Source organism: Mustelus asterias, chromosome 13, assembly GCF_964213995.1.
Source record: "Mustelus asterias chromosome 13, sMusAst1.hap1.1, whole genome shotgun sequence".
NCBI lineage: Eukaryota > Metazoa > Chordata > Chondrichthyes > Carcharhiniformes > Triakidae > Mustelus > Mustelus asterias.
The window spans coordinates 12,016,124-12,037,414 of NC_135813.1; the positions used below are offsets into that span (position 1 = coordinate 12,016,124).

The 21,291-nt window shown below is 47.8% G+C and overlaps 1 protein-coding gene across 3 annotated transcripts in view; it reads right to left on the reverse strand.

The window, feature by feature from the left end:
* Positions 1–21,291, reverse strand: part of LOC144502433 (SH2 domain-containing protein 3C-like) — a 172,335-nt gene that overhangs the window by 80,604 nt on the left and 70,440 nt on the right. Inside the window, exon 1 of one of the 3 annotated variants that reach the window (XM_078226336.1) lies at positions 11,401–11,584. The exons of the other annotated variants lie outside the window; for them this stretch is intronic. Coding sequence (XP_078082462.1) covers positions 11,401–11,441 — 41 coding nt within the window. The 5' untranslated portion in view covers positions 11,442–11,584. Of the gene's footprint in view, positions 1–11,400; positions 11,585–21,291 lie in introns of those variants that run through there. 3 annotated transcript variants of the gene reach the window in all.

A 21,291-nucleotide genomic window follows, 5' to 3' on the forward strand; every position in this document is an offset into this window, starting at 1 on the left:
TAGGAGAGGCGTGGCAGCCAATTTGCACACAGCAAGCTCCCACACAAAATGTGATCACGACCAGGTTTTTTTTAATGATGTTGATTGGAGGTTAAAATATTGGCCAGAACACCAGGGATGATTCCTCTGCTCTTCTTTGACATAGCGCCATGGGATCTTTTACACCCACCCAAGAGGGCTGATGGGGCCTCAGTTTAACACCTCATTCGAAACTCAGAACTCCCAGTAGTGCAGTGAAGAGCTCCCTCAGCATTGCACTGAAATGTCAGCCTAGAATCTGTGCTCAAAAATCTTGTGTTGGATTTGAACCCTTAACCTTATGACTCAGAGGGACTACCAACTGAGCCAATAGGGTGAATAACATAACAGAGCTTCTAAAAGAAACATTTTTAAAAATTCATTCATGGGACATGGGAATCACTGGCTGGCCAGTATTTATTACCCATCCCTAGTTGCCCTTGAACTTAGTGGCTTGCTAAGCCATTTCAAAGAGCAGTTGAGAGTCAACCACATTGCTGTGGCTCTGGAGTCACATGTAGGCCAGACCAGGAAATTACAGCAGATTTCCTTCCCTAAAGGACATGATTAAACCAAATGGTTTTATCCGACAATTGACAATGATTTCACGGTCATCAGTGGATTCTTAATTCCAGATTTTTTTTGTTGAGTTCAAATTCCGCCACTGCTGTGACGGGATTCGAACCCGGTTTCCCAGAACATTAGCTGAGTTTCTGGATTAATAGTCTCATGATAAAACCTCTAGACCATCGCCTCCCTATTAGTACAAGTCAGGATACTGAAATTGCAGACCTTCTCGTTTCTGAAGATGTTGAATCTTACTGAGTCAGTGGAAGCCATATAGTACTTTGTACAATGGATGTCAGTTGGCTATACAAAGAGTTACCATTCTCCTCAGTGAAATACACAGACAATTTTACATAAAACTTCCAGCAAGAGCAGGAACAGGAATCAGGCCTGATTCTTTTAATAAGCAATCCAGAGGCATTTTCCTCCAGCTGCCACCATGCCTCAAAGCGGATAATTCTGGCCAGGAGGGGCACAGAATGCCAAGGCCTTACCGTGATATACGGCTCAGTACTACAAGCGCATGATGGGTGCATTTAAACTACTCAACTATTGCAAAATATTGCAAGCTAAATGTGAAAGATTATGGTGCAGGATCCCTTGGCGTTAATTTGGGATATTTCTTCAGGGAGGTTATCAGATGTACGAACCAGTCTGCTTCAAGCTGATGCAGCACTCACTCTCTCTCCAACAGTCCCCTTGTTGACTCTGGATTAGTTCCACCATCAATCACCCAGTGAGATATGTTTCCTCTGGAATGGTCTCCATGACAACAGATTACTACAATCAAACCTAAATAACCACCCGTTTACTTATTTTGTTCATTCCTTTGTTATTTTCCCCCAACTCCCCTCCCTTTCTCCACAAAGGAGATAGACGGTTCCTGCACTAAACCAGACCCTAGGGGCATCGCTGTGTGACAGGGTCAGCAAGGCCGCTAGCTTCCTCTGCCCTGCTTCATATTGAGGGGCTGTGGGCAGGCGTGGGCGGGGGGAGGTGGGGGGATGCTACTTAGTATGTTGTTAGGAGAGCACGACAGTAAATTCATCACAGTGCTTAAACTATATCCCTCCCACCCTGTCTCACTGCATAGTGGAGCATCCCCTGGGATGTTGCTGTACCTCAGGAAGCCTCTTAACACACAATATTCTCAAATTTGTAAAAGGTACCATCACAGCAGGCATATTTCATCATCAAATGGTGAACAACCTCACAAATAAACATAGATGAGAGATCCATTTCATCTTAACCCACCGTTTAATACCCTCAGTGCAACTAACTAGAATCATAGAATCCCTACAGTACAGGAGGAGGCCATTCAGCCCATCGAGTCCGCACCAACTCCCCAACAGGGCATTTTACTTAGGCTGTATTCCCATAACACCTCATATTTACTCCACTAATCCCTTTGGACAATAAGGGGAAACTTAGCATGGCCAATCCACTTAGCCTGCACAAGTGTGGACTGTGGGAGGAAACTTGAGCACCCGGAGCAAACCCACGCAGACGCAGGGAGAATTTTCAAACTCCACACAGGCAGTCACCCAAGGCTGGAATCGAACTGGTTCCCTGGCGCAGGTGAGGTGGCAGTGCTAACCACTGTGCCACCATGCTGCCCAACTACTTTAAGGTTAAGGTAGCTGGGAGACCATCGCCTCCAAGCTAAAAGAGCATCAGTTCATGCCCTGCTCCCGAGAGATTTAAACGCATAATGCTACAGTCCAGTACTGAGGGAGTGCTGCATTGTCTGCTTGTTCAGATGGATGTAAAACAGCCCCGTGACACTATTTGAGGAAGAGTGCGTGTTCTGTCAACATTTATCTCTCAACTGTCATTTCAACAGTTTACCTGGTCATCATCACATTGGCTATTTGTGGGAGCTTGCTGTGCACAAACTGACTGCCGCATTTCCTGCATCACAACACTGCATTTTAAAACGACATAATTTGACTATGAAATGCAGTGAGTTGTTCTGAGGCTGTGAAGGTGCTAGTTAAATGCAAGCTCTTTCTTTCACTCTTTATGTAAGGTTTTCATCTCCCTGTCTTACGCAACCAATCACTCAAGTGTTGAAATGGTTTCTGACATCTACACTATACGGGCCTCTCAACAACTTTCCAGATCATGATAAACATGCGAATGTGACTCCTCGGGTATGAAGTGAATAAGTTGCCACCAGTGTGGAAGACAAGGACAGTGTGAGAGAGGGGAGCCTCGTGGCCCAGTGGGCTAGTCAGTGACCTATGCCCTCTTCCACCTGGGTTCATGTCCAGTCCTAAGTGAAGGTTCGCTCAGCCAGGATCCCATGTAGAATAAAAGCAACATACTGTGGATGCTGGAATCTGAAACAAAAACAGGAAATGCTGGAAAATCTCAGCAGATCTGACAGTATTTGTGGAGAGAGAATAGAACCAATGTTTGGGTCAAAATCCTGGAATTCCTTCCCTAACGGCATTGTGGGTCAACCCACAGAACATGGACTGCAGCGATTCAAGGAGGCAGCTCATCACCATCTTCTCAAGGGCAACCAGGGACGGGCATTAAATGCTGACCAGTCAGCGATGCCCATGTCCCACGAATGAATTTAATAAAAGGTCTGGATGACCCTTTGTCAGAGCTCCGCTCCACACTGCCAAAGGATCATCCACACTTGAAACGTTGGCTTTATTCTCTCTCCACAGATGCTGTCAGACTGCTGAGACTTTACAGCATTTTCCGTTTTTGTCCCATGTAGAATAAGTTTAGAATCTGATCTTAACTCGCCAGGTACATTGTCCACAGATTGAAGTGTGAGGAGAAAATCCATTTCCTACCAGACAGACCAATACAGCTGGTGTGGGAAATGGAATCTGTCACACTGTTAGCGCAGGGGCAGATTCTCTGAAGGATAGGGTAGAAGGAGTTATAGTTTTCATCTAATTGTGAGAGATTATTACTGATGCAGAGTGCCTGAAACTCAAAATGTTCTGTTCTCCAGCATTCATGCCCCTCAACTCGAAAAAGTAAACCGAAACAAAACAAAGGGCTGAAATTCCCCAGACACAGGGGCAGCTTTGGAGGTGGTGGGTGTTGTGGAGGAGTGTGGAAGATTTGGAACAGCATGCACAGGATCAACAACATCTTCCCACCTCTGAGTGTGTTTCCTGAAGACAAGCTCCCAGTGGCAGAGGCTGTCAACACACAGCGGTGAGTATCCAATTCAGGCAAAAGGGCTACACACCCCTATCTAGGGACACACATGAAACTTTGCAAACAAAAGACGGCCCCCTCCACTCACTCTCCCTCCAGCGGTGTCCGCTCCCTCGGCAGGTGAGAGGACCCTCCACTCACTCTCCCTCCAGCGGTGTCCGCTCCCTCGGCAGGTGAGAGGACCCTCCACTCACTCTCCCTCCAGCCGTGTCCGCTCCCTCGGCAGGTGAGAGGAGCCGGCTTCACAGAGGGAAGTTGGAGCATTGTTATTTTTGCGAATGTTGGCGAGCTCGGTGGCAGCAATTGGCAAGTCTGCTGCCCACATCACAGCCTCATCCCAGAATGATGAAACCTGGGAATGGGTGTACATCCGATGGCCAGGTGCATTTTACACTCCATCCCCTTCACTGATAATGAGATTGGCTGCAATGTCTACCTGCCAGTCTCTCAGCAATGCTCCCCCTGGTCTCACAGTGAGGGTTGCCCAATGCCATTGCACAAGGGCATTCCCGCCCCCCTCCCCCAGAACCCACCCACCCATACTAGTTGGACATGATGGGGCAGCACAGTGGTTATCACTGCTGCCTCACAGCACCAGGGACCGGGTTCAATTCCAACCATGACTGACAGTGTGGAGTTTGCGTGTTCTCCCTGTGTCTGCATAGATTTCCTCTGGTTTCGTCCCACAATCCAAAGATATGCCGGTTAAGTGGATTAGCCATGCTAAATTTCCTCTTAGTGTCCAAAGGTGTGCAGGTTAGGTGGATTGGCCATGCTAAATTGCCCCTTAGTGTCCAAAGATGTGTAGGTTAGAGGGATTAGTGGCATAAATATGCGGGTTTATGGGGATAGGGTGGGTGGTGGGCCTGGAAAAGATGCTCTGTCAGAGAGTCAGTGCAGACTTGATGGGCTGAATGGCCTCCTTCTATACTGTAGAGATTCTATGATGGCGCTGGTGGAATATTAATTGATCATTTATCATTAACTTGGATGGGACCCCAAACAGCAGCAAGGCTGGAATCCAGAAATGGTCCCAATGTCCGTGCCTGCCGGTTGGGGGAGAGTTCAAACCAACGGGTGTGAAACAAGATTACGATAACCGTACACAGGAAAGAGGTCATTTTCACTAATATAAAATCAAAACAGAAAAAGGTTGGAAATACTCAGCAGGTCCAGCAGCATCTGTGGAGAGAGAAACAGAGTTCACATTTCAGGCGTGGACTTTTCATGAGAACTGTCATAGGTCTTGAGCAAGGGGTGGCTGGGTCAAGTGACAGGGTGGAAGGCAGGAGAGATTGAATGACAGAATGTCTTCCAGGGCCAAAGAGAACGGTGATGGGGCAAGAAAAGAAATAAGGAAACTAAAGGTGTGGCAAAAGCAGGCGTCTACAGTCTGAAAGTGAAGATAAGAGAAAACTGAAATATGCAAAGAAAAGGAAACAAAATAGGAACAGAGTTTATAGTTTGAAATTGTTGAATTCAATGTTGATTCTGGAAGTCTGTAAAGTACCTAGTCGAAAAATGAAGTAATTGTGAAAACCCGCTAGTTGCCACACTCCGGTGCCTGTTTGGGTACACTGAGAGAGAATTTAGCATGGCCAATGCGCCTAACCAGCACATCTTTCGCACTGTGGGAGGAAACCGGAGCACCCGGAGGAAACCCACACAGACACGGGGAGAACGCGCAGACTCCACACAGACAGTGACCCAAGCCAGGAATTGAACCCGGGTCCCTGGCGCTGTGAGGCAGCAGTGCTAACCACTGTGCCACCTGTATTTGCATGGAAAGCTGCTGTGAGAAGGGGATGGGGTGTTTGAGGGGTGGGCCGGGAGGGAATGGTCCCTTTGGAATGCTGAAAGCTGACGGGTTCAGTCTTGGCTCAGCGTTAACTGATCTTAGCCGGATTGCAGGTGGGACCGGGGAGTGGAATCAGACCAAGTTCACAGTGATTCTTTCAGATAAATGTACATTATGAAAACTGCGCTTACTGCTTTCCAAATCTGTTCTAGTTGACGAACCAGGATTGAAGTCAGCCGCAGTTTGTTTCTAACAAATGAACTCCTTCACTCAGAGTGAAACTTCACTCTGCGCAGTGACAGACATGCTGAGGATGAACACATTTTCCCACTTTAATTCCTGCGGCTTCTCTCGAAACATCACAAGGCGAACTTCCCCAATATTACAGAGACAACCCGTGAGGCAGTGTCACTCTCTCTGCTCTCCAGACAACATCAACCCTTTCATTGTTGTTTGGAACATCTGGTTTCAGGCAGAGTAATGGGGGGTGGGAGGCCAGTTTAACAGTCCACTGAGTGAGAGACAATTTGTTTCACCAGATTTAGAAATGAATATGTTTGTGATGAGGTCAGTGTGCTGCAGTTATCAGGACCACACTCAATATGAAATGTGCTTTGCCAGTGTCTCAGAATTCGGCCTGTATTGACCAGGCAGCCTCAATGTTAATACCTGGGTTGAGTTGAGTGAAATTACCTCTGTCAGGATAATGGCCATAAAAATCTGAACAGACCTGCATTCGACCTTTAGAGAGGAGAGTAACCAGACAAAGATTCTTGTCCCCGATTCCTATTCAGTGAATCCCACTGTAAAGAGGGCATTTATCGACATGATGTATGTTAGTTTTTTAGTTCTTAATGGATTCTATCTAATCAGTGAATGTGACCACATAGCTGTCAGACTATTGTACAAAACACTGCAGGTTCACTAATGCTCTTTAGGGAAGGAAATCTGCCATCTTTGGCAGCACTGCTGCCTCACAGCGCCAGGGACCCAGGTTCGATTCCCAGCCTGGGTCACTGTCTGTGCGGAGTTTGCACATTCTCCCCGTGTCTGCGTGGGTTTCCTCCGGGTGCTCCAGTTTCCTCCCACAGTCCAAAGATGTGCAGGTTAGGTGGATTGGCCATGATAAATTGTCCATTACTGTCAGGGGGACTAGCTAGGGTAAATACATGGGGTTATGGGGATAGGGCCTGGGTGGGCCCTATCCCCATTGTTGATGCAGGCTTGATGGGCCAAATAGCTTCCTTCTGCACTGTAGGAATTCTATGATTATCCAGTTTTGGCCTCTGTGTGACTCCAGTCCCACACTAATGTGGTTGACTCCAAACTGCCCTCTGATGTGGTCCAGCAGGGCACACACAGTCGTTAGGGACGGGCAGTAAATGCCAACCTTGCCAATGATACCACATCCCAAGAATCAATAATCACACTTTACTGTGAAGACTTTGATAACTGAATAGACTCCGGAGGGAAGAGTCCCAGTTGCTATCTACTGCTCTTAGAAATTTTCTGCCTTAGGTTATGAATGAGAGTTGGGACTATTCCCGGGTTCTGACCCCACTCGGAAATCTTCCCAGAGGCAGCCAATTGAGAGGATGCTCCTGGGTCCACCATCCAATTAGGGATTGTAAAGACGGGTACTGTCACTGTCCAAGGGGGAACACGAAGTCATTTCAATCTCTAAAGAGGATGGACATCAATTTTAAAACTCTCTGCCACAGCTGTCACACCACCTACGTGGAGGGCAAATCCCTCGACACAATGACTGGTGTCTTCAGCTGTGCCCACTGATGGCAGTAGCTCTGATGAGAGTGATGAGTGTTGGAGCCCTCGCAGGTCCCTCAGTCCAATTTCTGGCGAACTGCCACCAACCGCCAGCCAGGCCAAGCCCTCAATGGGGGAGACCTGTCCACCACCAGGAGGAACGTTGAGGCATTGCCAGTCAGATCACAAGTGGCCAGTTGTTTATGCGAATTGGCTGCCCGCCTCCTGGGAGACCTTCCAGAGGGCCAGCTTCCATGTCAAAGTACCTGGAAACACTCACTCCATGGGACTGGCAGCTTCCACCACTTTATGCATAGTCAAACAGGACAGGGTGAAGCTTGGCTCTGCTGACCTTACAGCAGATAGACTCCTGATATGTGTGGGAAAGGCTGATATATATTAGGCCAATTGTACCGCTTATACCCATTATCCTGGCTGAGATTGGCTTCCTTACTGCTCACTGAATGTGGAATAGAGAACTTTCTGACTAGTATTGTTTGAAACTGAGGCGCCAGGGAAACTGAATGTTCCTTTCCCCACATTCTTACATTCATTTCTATCGCTGACAGACACTGCCTGATTTGCTGGGTATCTCCAGCATTCTTTGTGCATTTCCCCCTCTTCCTTACAGTCTATCTGTGACACAGTTTCCTAGAATCCTCAAACGAGCCACTCTTGAGAGAAAACGAGGAAGGAAATGCACGAATGTGCTCTGTCTGATTTTTTACTTATTGTCTTCTCGAGCCTACTTGAGAGATATTTGATCTCCCACACCGACCTGATGTCTCAACTCTGCTCACTTACCTCCCGCAAGGATCTGTTTCATATCAGAAATTTTAAATTACAGATACAATTTAGGGGGAGACGGTGGCATAACAGTAATGTCACGGGACTAGTAATCAGAAGCCCAGGCAAAATCTCTGGGGACATGGGTTCAAATCCCACCACAGCATCATGGAATATAAGGCTAGTAGCAGTAATGGTGACCTTGAAACCATTGTAGATTGTCGTAGAAACCCATCCAGTTCACTCATGTCCTTTCGGGAAGGGAATCTGCCATCCTTACCCGGTCTGGCCTACATGTGAATCCAGACCCACAGCAATGTGGTTGACTCTTTACTGACTCTCTGAAATGGCCGAGCAAACCACTCGGTTCAAGGGCAATTAGGGATGGGCAATAAATGCCAGCCCAGCCAGTGACGTCCACATCTTATGAAAGAATTAAAAAAATTCCAAGAAGTGACAAAGGAAAGCAGATGAGTGAAATGTTGAGGGAAATGGTGCACAAATCATTCCAAAGTCAAACAGTAAAAGGGAAATCCTCTCGTGACAAGTTCCAAGTATCTGACTGACTTCCTTTATAAATTGTTGACTTGTATAGAGTGCACCGTGAAGTGTCCTTTGTACCGAAGCAATGGACATTTATTATTTGAAGGGGTTTTCAGGCTGTCCCCAGAACCAGACTCCAAAGTTAAAGTTTATTTATTAGTGTCACAAGTAGGTTTACATTAACACTGCGATGATGTTACTGTGAAAATCCCCTAGTCGCCACACTCCGGCGCTTGTTCGGGTCAATGCATCTAACCAGCATGTCTTTCAGACTGTGGGAGGAAATCAGAGCATCCGGAGGAAACCCACGCAGACATGGAGAGAACGTGCGGACAGTGACCCAAGCTGGGAATTGAACCCGGGTCCTTGGTGCTGTGAGGCAGCCGTGCTAACCACTGTGCCACTGTGCTGCCCATAAAACGCCCAGTGTTGCCAGACTGACCACTGGTGTGACAATAAACTGGCAATGCTGTTGCTCCTCCCTATTTCCTCCAGCCCTACAAACCCACCCGACATCACCTGCACTCCTCTAATTCTGGCCTCTTGACAATCTCGAGTTCAAATCGCTTCACCTTTGGGGGCTGTGCCTTCAGCGGGCCTGAACCCCAAACTGTGGAATCCCCTCCCTAAAGCACTCTCTCCTCTTCCTGAGTTGCTCTTTGAAACCTGCGTAGCCCTTTGATCGAGTTCGAATATTGCTTTATTGTGGTTCACATTTTTCTGATAAACACTCCTATGAAGCACCTTGGTGCAGCTGTACAATGTTACAGGCAAGTTGTTGTTGCAGACACGATTTCTACCACAATTCTTTTGTAGAACCACCTTTGTTTTCTTTTTCAAATAATGTTACCGAGTTGTAATTTTAAAGGAATGTGTCAATTCCACCCCCCCCCCCACCCCCGAGTTATACAATTCCATAGGTACCAGATGGCATAGAATCCCTATTGTGCAGAAGGAGGCCATTGAGTCTACACCGATTCTTCAACAAAACATCTTAACCAGGCCCTACTACATATTTACCTCACTAATTCCGCCCTAACCTACACATCTTTACACAGTAAGGGGCAATTTAGCATAGCCAATCCGCCTAACCTACACATGTTTGGACTGTGGGAGGAAACCGGAGCACCCGGAGGAAACCCACGCAGACATGGGGAAAATGTGCAAACTCCACTCAGACGGTCACCCGAGGCTGGAATCGAACCTGAGGCAGCAGTGCTAACCAATGTCCTTTGAAACCTTACTCAGCTGACTCAAGGCAGTCATTATGACAAAATGCTTCAGCCGATAGGGTGAGGGGGAGGGGGGAAGCCTCTCACTTAAGCTCTTCTCATCCTCATCTGATGTTCAACAGGAGTCACAAAACATCGATCAGGAACTGGAACCTTGACCGATATGACCCATCCTCAACCCAGGGACCAATCCTGGTGTCTCCAACTAAAACTGGGCAACCTGAGCAGAGACTGGGATCAAAGCTGGCGCTGTCTGAGTGCCACATGGTGCATTCTCTTCTTGAACGTGAGAGAGAGCGAGAACAAGAGAAAATTGTCAGGTAGCCTGTTAATGGGGACTATCAGGCAGCCGAATAATGGGAACTGTCTCATGAACTGTTAATAGTGGGAGGAGACGAGAATGATCTAGAGCAATTGATAGTTACAAAAGTACTGAATCCAAATTGTTGCTAATTAAATTCAACCAAAAGCAGTCTAAAGGAGTGAATGGTCTCTTCATTCTCTCTCTGCCTCTATATATCTTTCTTTTAAACTTTTTCAAATTTCTCTCTTCAATTTTCCCTCTTTGGCTTTCTCTCTTCCATGATTCTGCCTCTTGTATTCTCCCTCTCTCTCTGCCTGCACCCTCTTTCAGTCTCAATCCCAAACCAGCCTCCTATCCAGTGCTTCTGTCTACACTTCCCATTGCCTCGGCAAAGCAGCCAATATAATCAAGGACCTCCACGCGCCCCGGACATTCTCTCTTCCACCTTCTTCTGCCAGGAAAAAGATGCAAAAGTCTGAGGTCACGTACCAACCGACTCAAGAACACTTTCTTCCCTGCTGCCGTCAGACTTTTGAATGGACCTACCTTGAATTAAATGGATCTTTCTCTGCACCCTAGCTATGACTGTAACACTACATTCTGTACGCTCTCGTTTCCTTCTCTATGTACGGTATGCTTTGTCTGTATAGCGTGCAAGAAACAATACTTTTCAATGTGTGTTAATACATGTGACAATAATAAATCAAATCTTTATAACTCCTTTGAGTATCTGCTTTATTTTGCTCTGTATTTTGTGCACACTGCCTCACTTGTTGGTAGCCTTTGACTTTCTCACCTCTCTCTGACAATCTATCTAACTTTTTGACATCCTGTCTTTGACTTTCCCTCGTCTGCTGAAAGTTCAGTGCTCACCGGGACCTGTTCTTTTATCTATCTCCGCAACACTCAGGAAGCTCAAGACTTTCAGCAGCTTAAGCAGATTTGGCAGTTTCAGTGCTTAGAGCCACAGTAGTGGTCCATTTGCAGCAATGTTTCGAATCGTTTCAGCAGCAAGAGAGAAAGCAGCAGAAAGGGTCCCTAAAATGAAAGCCTGTCTCCACGGTGAGCCCCACATTCCACTCCCCTCCGAAACTACAGAATTCTTTCAAAGCAACAGCTGGATTAGGTTAACTTCACTGAACCTGGGAGAATGGCCGAGAGGAGGGGGGGTAAAGAAACCAAAAACACAGCAGACCTACCTCAGACCCATGGTCCAGCCCCCACTGGCTAATTCGGTCATCTGTCCTCACTCGCTTCCCCCCACTATGCCACGGAGAGGGGGATGAGTAGCTCTGGTTTGTGCTGAGGAACTATTATAGCACTCGGCTCTCAACAGTAAGAGACTGACTGACAGTCTCACACAGAGGCTGATCCAATCTCAACAAAACACTCTCGGGTTGGGGAGGGGGAATGGTTTAGAGAGCGAGAGAGAGAGAGGAAAGAACTACTAATGGAATGTACCAATCCCAGCCAACTGAGAGGGCAGGGACTTAATCCCATTTTTGCCTGGGTAGCGAGAGTTTTCGTAAGTGGATTTGATAAGATTACTGAAAGAGGCACAATATTCAGGAGTTTGAACTTGTGAATGGGATTACAGGATTGTGCTAAAACCTCGAGTCTCTGCACACAGTGAATGAATACTCTGTCTTGTTGGTAGAAATCCCTTTCCTGCAGTCACTTTCTCACACATTATCCCTGTTTTTCTGCCGTGCTGGTGAAAAGGGTTGTAAGCTCAGACTGTGTGTTAAATCTACTTGGTTTTTTTTTGCCTGTTTAATGTCTGTGGAACACAACATTCACTTTTGTTAACTTACAATTAATGTTTTTTTTAAAGTATGATTAATGTTAATTGGATTTTTGAATTGCTCCCTCGTTGTCCTCAAGTTTCAAGAACACATTTTCCTCGATTTGATTGAAAGTTCACTTCAATGGGGAAGTTTCTAATTTGGATCTTTCCTTGATTCCTGACAGCTACACAAAAGCTAGACCGTTCTCAGGGGAGGGCTGCATTGGGCTTGACTGTGGGGTTGGGGGTGGTGGTGGTGGTGTTACAGACAGCCTATCATTGCCTGTGTGAACCATTAGAACATGAATTAGGAGCAGGGCTAGACCATTCAGCCCTTCAAGCCCCCACTGTGCTGTTCAATAGGACATGGTTGATCATCTACCCCAGCTCCACCTACCCATCAAAATAAGGGGGAGCAGATTTAGGACTGAATTGAGGAGGAACTTCTTCACACAAAGGGTTGTGAATCTGTGGAATTCCCTGCCCAGTGAAGCAGTTGAGGCTACCTCATTGAATGTTTTTAAGCAGGGATAGATATATTTTTGATCAGTAAAGGAATTAAGAGTTATGGTGAGCGGGCGGGTAAGTGGAGCTGAGTCCACGAAAAGATCAGCCATGATCTTATTGAATAGCGGTACAGGCTCGAGGAGCCAGAAGGCCTACTCCTTCTCCTAGTTCTTATGTTCTTATATTCCTGGACTCCTTTAGTGATCAAAAGTCTGTTGATCTCTGTCTTCACTACATTCAGTGACAGAGCTCCCTGGGGTAGCGAATTCCAAAGGTTCACAACCCTTGGAGTGAAGACATTTCTCCACATCTTAGTCCCAAGCTGCCCCTTTGTTCTGAGGCTGTCACTCCTAGTTCTAGAGCCCCCAATCAGGGAAACATCCCCTCAGCATCTAGCCTGCCAAACCTCTTAAAAATTATATACAACTCTTATTCTTTTAAATTCTAGGGAATTTAGGCTTAGTTTACTCAACTTACTCATCCCTAGAGCAGACAGCACCTTCAGGAGAGGTAATTAGGAAAACAAATCTAAAGAAAACCACATCAACGTTTGGATTCATTGCAATAAATTTGTCTTTGCTACAATATCAGCAATGACAGCAGAAATTTTTATTTCCACAGTTCCTCTACTCAGCAACTATTAAGGCACTCAGCTCTGGACAGCAAGAGTCTCACACAGACACTGATTCCGTCTTAATAAAACCTCTCTTTAAATAATTGTCCAATTCCCTTTTAAAAACCACATTTGTATCTGTCTCCACCACGTTCTCAGGCAGTGCATTCCAGATCAAAACCACTCGCTGCCTAAAATAGTTTTTCCTCAAGACATCTTCAGTTGTCTCGTTTTTCAACCTAGTGGCCAATGGGACCAGTTTCTTCCCTATCTACTCTGTCCCTGGTGAATTTGAACACCTCGATCAACCCTCCTCTCAGCCTTCTTCTCTCCAAGGAGACCTGCTTCTCCAATCCATCCATATCCCTCATCCCTGGAAGTAATCCTCATAAATCATTTCTGAAATAACTCCTCTGAGGCCAGTGTTCCTTCACCAAATTTAGATTTATTTACATAGTAAGCAACACTCAGACAGGCACTTCCTCGTACAGAGTATAAACCCAGAGTGCCAGTAACCTTGACACTTCACACTATGTACACATGCAGGCCTCCCTGATTAACAACCCATTACTGCCTTAATCTTTTATTTATTCATTCGTGGGACATAGGCGTCACTGGCTGGCCAGAATTTATTGCCCATTCCTAGTTGCCATTAGAGGGCAGTTGAGAGTCAACCACATTGCTACGGCTCTGGAGTCACATGTAGGCCAGAACAGGTAAGGACGGCAGATTTCCTTCCCTAAAGGACATTCGTGAACCAGATGGTTTTTTCCGACAATCAACAATGGTTTCATGATCATCAGTAGATTTTTAATTCCAGATTTGTTTTTCCTGAATTCGAATTCTGCCATCTGCCATGGTGGGATTCAAACCCAAGAACACTGGCTGAGTTTCTGGTGAATGGGTTGTCTAGCGATACCACCAGGCCATCGCCTCTCCAATCTGGGAGCTCGTATTCTAAGAGGGCCACATCGTGGACCTCATTAAAGTCATTATATTTCCTGTTTTGAAGTTTATTTATTAGTGTCACTGTAGACTTACATTAATACTGCAATGAAGTTACTGTGAAAATCCCCCAATCGCCACACTCCGGCGCCTGTTCGGGTACACTGAGGGAGAATTTAGCATGGCCAATGCACCTAACTAGCACGTCTTTTGGACTGTGGGAGGAAACCAGAGCACCCGGAGGAAACCCACGCAGATACGGGGAGAACGTGCAGACTCTGCGCAGACAGTGACCCAAGCCAGGAATTGAACCCAGGTCCCTGGCGCTGTGAGGCAGCAGTGCTAACCACTGTGCCACCGTGCTGCCCCTCTTTACATTTTCTGATCTGACCAGTTTTGAATTTGCTCTGAGCTCTTTATCATTTTTTGCAACAGTTAAGATTGAGAAGTTCAGCATGGGACGCAGTCTGGATGCAGGCAACCAACCACAAAGGATACGCTCCAAGAAGACTTTGGCAAACATTTATTTTACACAAAAGAATTCCACGTGGTCAGCAGTTTCACTTCAGTTAAGGAAAAATGAGTAATTCTGCTTTTTTAGAATGCTTTAAGGTTAATGCTGACTCAAGCACCAAATGTGCACACTGCACACACACACAGGCACACACACACACATGGCCCAGAGGCAGTAAGCTACTTGCTCCCATTCCCAATGCCTTGTTTTCCTTCTTACTGTTTTCTCAGTCCATTTGTGCTCTTCCCATCCCACCCCACCTTTCCATTCCTGAAGGTCTGAGTCCCTCACCCTTTCTGCTGTGTCCCCCAGTGAGGCAGTGGAAATCTGCAACGCCCTCCCCTAAAATCTGTTGAAACTGGGGATCGACAAAATATTTCGGAACCGAGATCGATAGATTTCATTTCGGCAAAGGTGACTGAACCAAGATGTCCGGATGGAGTTAAGGCCTTCCATGGCTTAAGTAAATGACAGATCGGACTGGAGGGGTTAAATGGCCCACTCTCATTCTGGTGTTGCATGCTTATTGAATATCAGCAGATAATCAGTCTGGGGTGGAATTTTCCCAGCCAGGATACGGGGAGGGGGGGAGGGGGGGGGGGGTGGGGAATTAGGTGGCAGGCAGGCGCAGTGACTGACGGGAAGCAAGAAGTCAGAAATCTGCTGGTATAGAATCATGTTGCAATTTTCCTAATGGCGGGTTAATGGTGGGTCTCTCTTCCCACTGGCAAGTGGCACAAACTCCATTTGTACTAATTTACATTAATTTAAATCCTCATTAAAACAGCTGCCCCGCTGGTATCCCGTCAGGTCTTCCATTCTTGCGTCACGCCAGTGGGAATTTACATCAGCATCAAACCCGATTGCTAATGAGCGACGCGCACAAGGCAGTCCTCAGTTCGCCAGAGACTTTGGGGGAAGTGCAGCAACTTTCTGCCATAGCGCCATGCTGCTCCTGATGAGCTGTTCACCACTCTGCCGGGGCAGACTGGTTCCTGCCTCCATCTCCATGCCGAGCTGGTCGTCATGGACAGCACCGTGCTGCTGGACCCATGGACTCTCCTGTGCCACCGAGTCGGATCAGTACTGTGCCTGGGGTTAGGGAGTACAGGAGTCTCTCCTTTCCTCTCAGCCACACACCAGTGTCTACCTGGACAGCACCGAGTTGCTGGACCCTCCTGTGTCACTGAGTCAGATCAGTACTGCATCTGAAGTTAGGGAGTACAAGGGTCTCCTTACCCATCGTGCCACACACCAGGGTCTATCTGTACAACATTGTGCTGCGGGATTCACACAGCTACTGCAACAAAGCTATGAAGTTCGACCCGGGATGGAGTGTGAGGTGAGGGCGGGGGTGGCCTGATGAAGAAAAGGGGGGCAATGTGGATGAGGGCTGTGTGAGAGGCCGGTTGGGGGGGGGGGGGGGGGTGGTGGGGGGGTGATGGGGGGGAAGAGAGAGGGCTCAAGCTGGCAGGCCAAGGGGCAAGGAAGTGGATGGAGGGCAGAGGGAAGACCGAGGAGAGGGAAGCTGGATGCGGACAAGGCTGCATGAAAAACTCACAAACCAGGGGGCCAAAGGGCTACCGGAATGGTCTCGGGCGGCACAGTAGCACAGTGGTTAGCACTGCTGCTTCACAGCTCCAGGGTCCTGGGTTCGATTCCCAGCTTGGGTCACTGTCTGTGTGGAGTTTGCACGTTCTCCTCGTGTCTGCGTGGGTTTCCTCCGGGTGCTCCGGTTGCCTCCCACAGTCCAAAGATGTGTGGGTTAGGTTGATTGGCCAGGTTAAAAATTGCCCCTTAGAGTCCTGAGATGCGTAGGTTAGAGGGATTAGTGGGTAAATATGTGGGGTAGGGCCTGGGTGGGATTGTGGTCGGTGCAGACTCGATGGGCCAAATGGCCTCCTTCTGCACTGTAGGGTTTCTATGATTTCTACCACATCGTTTACTGGAAGAGGATACACAGAGGCTCCAGATGTGGTGGGTAGGGGTCCAAGTGGGGCCTGGGTGCCTCACAGTGATGGAATCAAAGGGGGAATGGAGGAACAGGCTTCCTATTGAGGCTGCTATCCTTTTCCCTCGTGGCTGCTGATACCCTGCAGGGTCTGGTGAGGACAGTGGGCTGGAGAGAGGGATATGAGTGTGCTGGGGTTTAAATATGTCAACGGGACCCTCGAACCCATCAGCTGGGAGCTGGCAAACCAAATCCAACTTCCAGCTCAGGAGAGTGGGAGGGGAACTCACTTGTGCATAATTAATGAGGTTCCAAGTGCAGAATCCGATGAGGGATCCCGCCATTCCGGTCGGCCGGCCAGGTGGTGCTGGAGCTGCCCACCACCGCACTGAGTCTCAGAGTGGGAGAATTTCATGGGGAGGGGGCAGTGGCAATTTTTGGGAGTGAGGTCTTGGTCCAGCCCAGCCTTGTGCTCACTCAATGTTCATACTCACGACAAGGTTTACTAAGGAGGTTGAATCTCTTGTGAAGAGGAAGAAGGAGACTTATGTTAAGATGAGACGTGAAGGCTCAGTTAGGGCACTTGAGAGTTACAAGTTAGCCAGGAAGGACCTAAAGAAAGAGTTAAGAAGAGCCAGGAGGGGACATGAGAAGTCTTTGGCAGGTAGGATCAAGGAAAACCCTAAAGCTTTCTATAGGTATGTCAGGAGTAAAAGAATGACTAGGGTAAGATTAGGGCCAGAAAGGACAGTAGTGGGAAGTTATGCGTGGAGTCTGAAGAGATAGGAGAGGCACTAAATGAATATTTTTCGTCGGTATTCATACAGGAGAGGGACAGTGTTGTCGAGGGAAGTACTGAGGTGCAGGCTGTTGGACTGGACGGGATTGAGGTCCATAAGGAGGAGGTGTTAGCAATTCTGGAAAGAGTAAAAATAGATAAGTCCCCTGGGCCGGATGGGATTTATCCTAGGATTCTCTGGGAGGCTAGAGAGGAGATTGCAGAGCCTTTGGCTTTGATCTTTGTGTTGGTCATTGACTACAGGAACAGTGCCAGAAGACTGGAGGATAGCAAATGTTGTCCCCTTGTTCAAGAAGGGGAGTAGGGACAACCCTGGTAATTATAGACCGGTGAGCCTTACTTCTGCTGTGGGCAAAGTTTTGGAAAGGATTATAAGAGATAGGATTTATAATCACCTAGAAAGGAATAATTTGATTAGGGATAGTCAGCACGGTTTTGTGAAGGGTAGGTCGTGCCTCACAAACCTTATTGAGTTCTTTGAGAAGGTGACCAAAGAGGTGGATGAGGGTAAAGCGGTTGATGTGGTGTATATGGATTTCAGCAAAGCGTTTGATAAGGTTCCCCATGGTAAGCTTTTGCAGAAAATACGGACACATGGGATTGAGGGTGATTTAGTGGTTTGGATCAGGAATTGGCTAGCTGTAAGAAAACAGAGAGTGGTGGTTGATGGGAAATATTCATCCTGGAGTTCAGTTACTAGTGGTGTGCGGCAAGGATCTGTTTTGGGGCCACTGCTGTTTGTCACTTTTATTAATGACCTGGATGAGGGCGTAGAAGGATGGATTAGTAAATTTGCGGATGACACTAAAGTCGCTGGAGTCGTAGACAGTGCGGAGGGAAGTGGCAGGTTACAGAGGGACATAGATAAGCTGCAGAGCTGGGCTGAGAGGTGGCAAATGGAGTTTAATGCAGAAAAGTGTGAGGTGATTCACTTTGGAAGGAGTACTGGGCTAATGGTAAGATACTTGGTAATGTGGATGAACAGAGGGATCTGGGTGTCCATGTGCATTGATCCCTGAAAGTTGGCACCCAGGTTGATAGGGTTGGTAAGAAGACGTCTAGTGTGTTAGCTTTGATTGATAGAGGGATTGAGTTTCGGAGCTAGGAGGTCATGCTGCGACTGTACAAAACTCTGGTGCGGCCGCACTTGGAGTATTGCGTACAGTTTTGGTCGCCGCATTATAGGAAAGATGTGGAAGCATTGGAAAGGGTGCAGAGGAGATTTACCAGGATGTTGCCTGGTATGGTGGGAAGATCGTATGAGGAAAGGCTGAGAAACTTGAGGTTGTTTTCGTTAGAGAGAAGAAGGTTAAGAGGTGACTTAATAGAGGCATACAAGATGATCAGAGGATTAGATAGGGTGGATAGAGAGAGCCTTTTTCCTCGGATGGTGATGGCTAGCACGAGGGGACATAGCTTTAAATTGAGGGGTGAGAGATATAGGACAGATGTTAGAGGTAGGTTCTTTACTCAGAGAGTAGTAAGGGCGTGGAATGCCCTGCCTGCAGCAGTGGTGGACTCATCAACATTAAGAGCATTCAAATGGTTATTGGATAAACATATGGATGACATTGGAATAGTGTAGATTAGAGGGGCTTTAGATTGGTTTCACTGGTCGGGGCAACATCGAGGGCCGAAGGGCCTGTACTGCGCTGTAATGTTCTATGTTCTATGTTCTAAGGGTCCCCGGATAGGACGCAGAAACAGAGGAATAAATGTTTGCAGCCCTCCCCACCCTGGAACCCCTGAAAGCAGGAATGGAGGTGAGCATGGGGTCCACGCAGTGTGGTGGGTCAGTTATAAGGCACACTGGACATTTTGGAGGAGACAGGTTCAGCCTAGGAAGGTCACCCACTCCGGGTGTTAGCAAGCAATAAGGCTCACTGAGAGCCTTGGTGAAGGATCTTCCACTCAGCCTCCCTTCTCGATGTGACAAGGGGGCAGATCAGCAGCCTGGTGCCAGGCACCGAGCGGTGGGCGAGGGTGCCAGCACTTTGGGCAAGTCTACATGTTTTCCCTGTGTGCCTGGATTGTGGTACAGCTAATTTCTTCCTACAGAAAGATTGTGCCCCCCTCCCAACCCACCACCACCACCACCACCACCCACCCACCCACCCCCGCCCCCCCCCCCCCCCCCCCCCCCCCCCCCCCCCCGCCCCCCCATCTCCCCACCTGGCTACATTTTTAATACATTTTTAAAAATGTTTGTTATTGAAGCACCCTTTGAATTACTTTACTGCATCTGGGTGGTCCGACATAGACCATCGCTTACTCCACCATTCGATATGAATCATAGAATTCCAACAGTGCAGAAGAGGCCATTCGGCCCATCGAGTCTGCACCGACCCTCCAAAAAGAGCACCCTACCTAGGCCCAAATCCCTGCCCTATCCCCATCATCCTGCACATTGTTCATGGCCAATCCACCTAACCCGCACATCTTTGGAGTGTGGGAGGAAACCGGAGCACCCGGAGCACCGGGGAGAATGTGCAGACTCCACACAGACAGTGACCCAAGGCTGGAATCGAACCCGGTCCCTGGCGCTGTGAGGCAGTAGTGCTAACTACTGTGCTGCCAGGCCACCCAGAACTCAGCTGTCAATTGGAGAATCCCAGTCACTACCCCAGTTACCATCAGTGAACATTGTACAAATTGAAGTTGGGACCTTCCTATCATAGGAACAGGAGGAGGCCATTCAGCCCATTAAGCCTGCTCCACCATTCAATTAGATTATGGTTCATCAATGCCACTTTCCCCACTACCTCCTTGATGTCATCAGTCTCCAGAGATCTATCGATTCCTGTCATGAACATGCTCAATGATTGAGCTTCCACAACCCTCTGGGGTAGAGAATTCCAAAGATTCACCACCCTTGAGTGAAGAAATTCCTCCTCATCACACTCTTAAATGGTCCACCCCTAATCCTGAGATAATGGTAAGAATTTTACCATCCTGCCCGCCATGGGAATCGGAGCAGGCGACGGGCAGACCATGGAAAGGCCCGTTGACCTCGGGTGGGATTTTATGGTTTTGGGACGAGCAAGGCCGTAAAATCCTGCCCAATATCCCCTGGTTTTAGACTCACTGTATTATCCACATCCACCCTGTCACGTCCTGTAAGAATTTTGTAAGTTTCAATGAGGTCACCCCTCATTCTTTGGCACTCTAGGGAACACAGACTCACTCTCCTCAATCTCTCCTCATCAGACAATCCCGCCAACCCAGGGATGGCAAGACTGTCGTACAAGGAGAGATTTGTCAATTGGGCCAGTATCCACTGGAATGTAGAAGAATGAGAGGGGATCTCATTGAAGCATATAAAATTCTGACAGGGCTGGAAAGACTGGATACAGGGATGTTGTTTCCTCTGGCTAGAGGGTCTAGAACAAGGGGCCAGTCTCAGGATACGGAGTAGGCCACTGGGCGGCACAGTGGCACAGTGGTTAGCTGGGGTGGCACAGTCGCACAGTGGTTAGCACTGCTGCCTCCCAGCGCAATTCCTGGCTTGGGTCACTGTGTGTGTGGAGTTTGTACATTCTCCCCGTGTCTGCGTGGGTTTCCTCCAGGTGCTCCGGTTTTCTCCCACAGTCCAAAGATGTGCGGGTTAGGTGGACTGGCCATGCATTGGAGAGAGATAGGATCAGGCAAGTTAGGAAAGTGTTTATCTGGAGAAAGGGGAAATATGAAGCCATCAGGCAGGAGATTAGAGGCGTAAATTGGAAGGAGGCTTTCTCGAGGAAAAGTACTGAAGTAAGGTTGCAGATTTTCAAGGAATGTTTGTCTGGAGTTCTGCATGACAACATTCCGATGAGACAGGGAGGTGTTGGTAGGTTACAGGAACCGTGGTGCACGAAAGCTGCGCTGAACCTAGTGAGAAAGAAAAGGAAAGCGTACAAAAAGTTCAGAGAGCTAGGCGATGATAGGGATCTAGATGAGTATATGGCTTGTAGGAAGGGACTTAAGAAAGAAATTAGG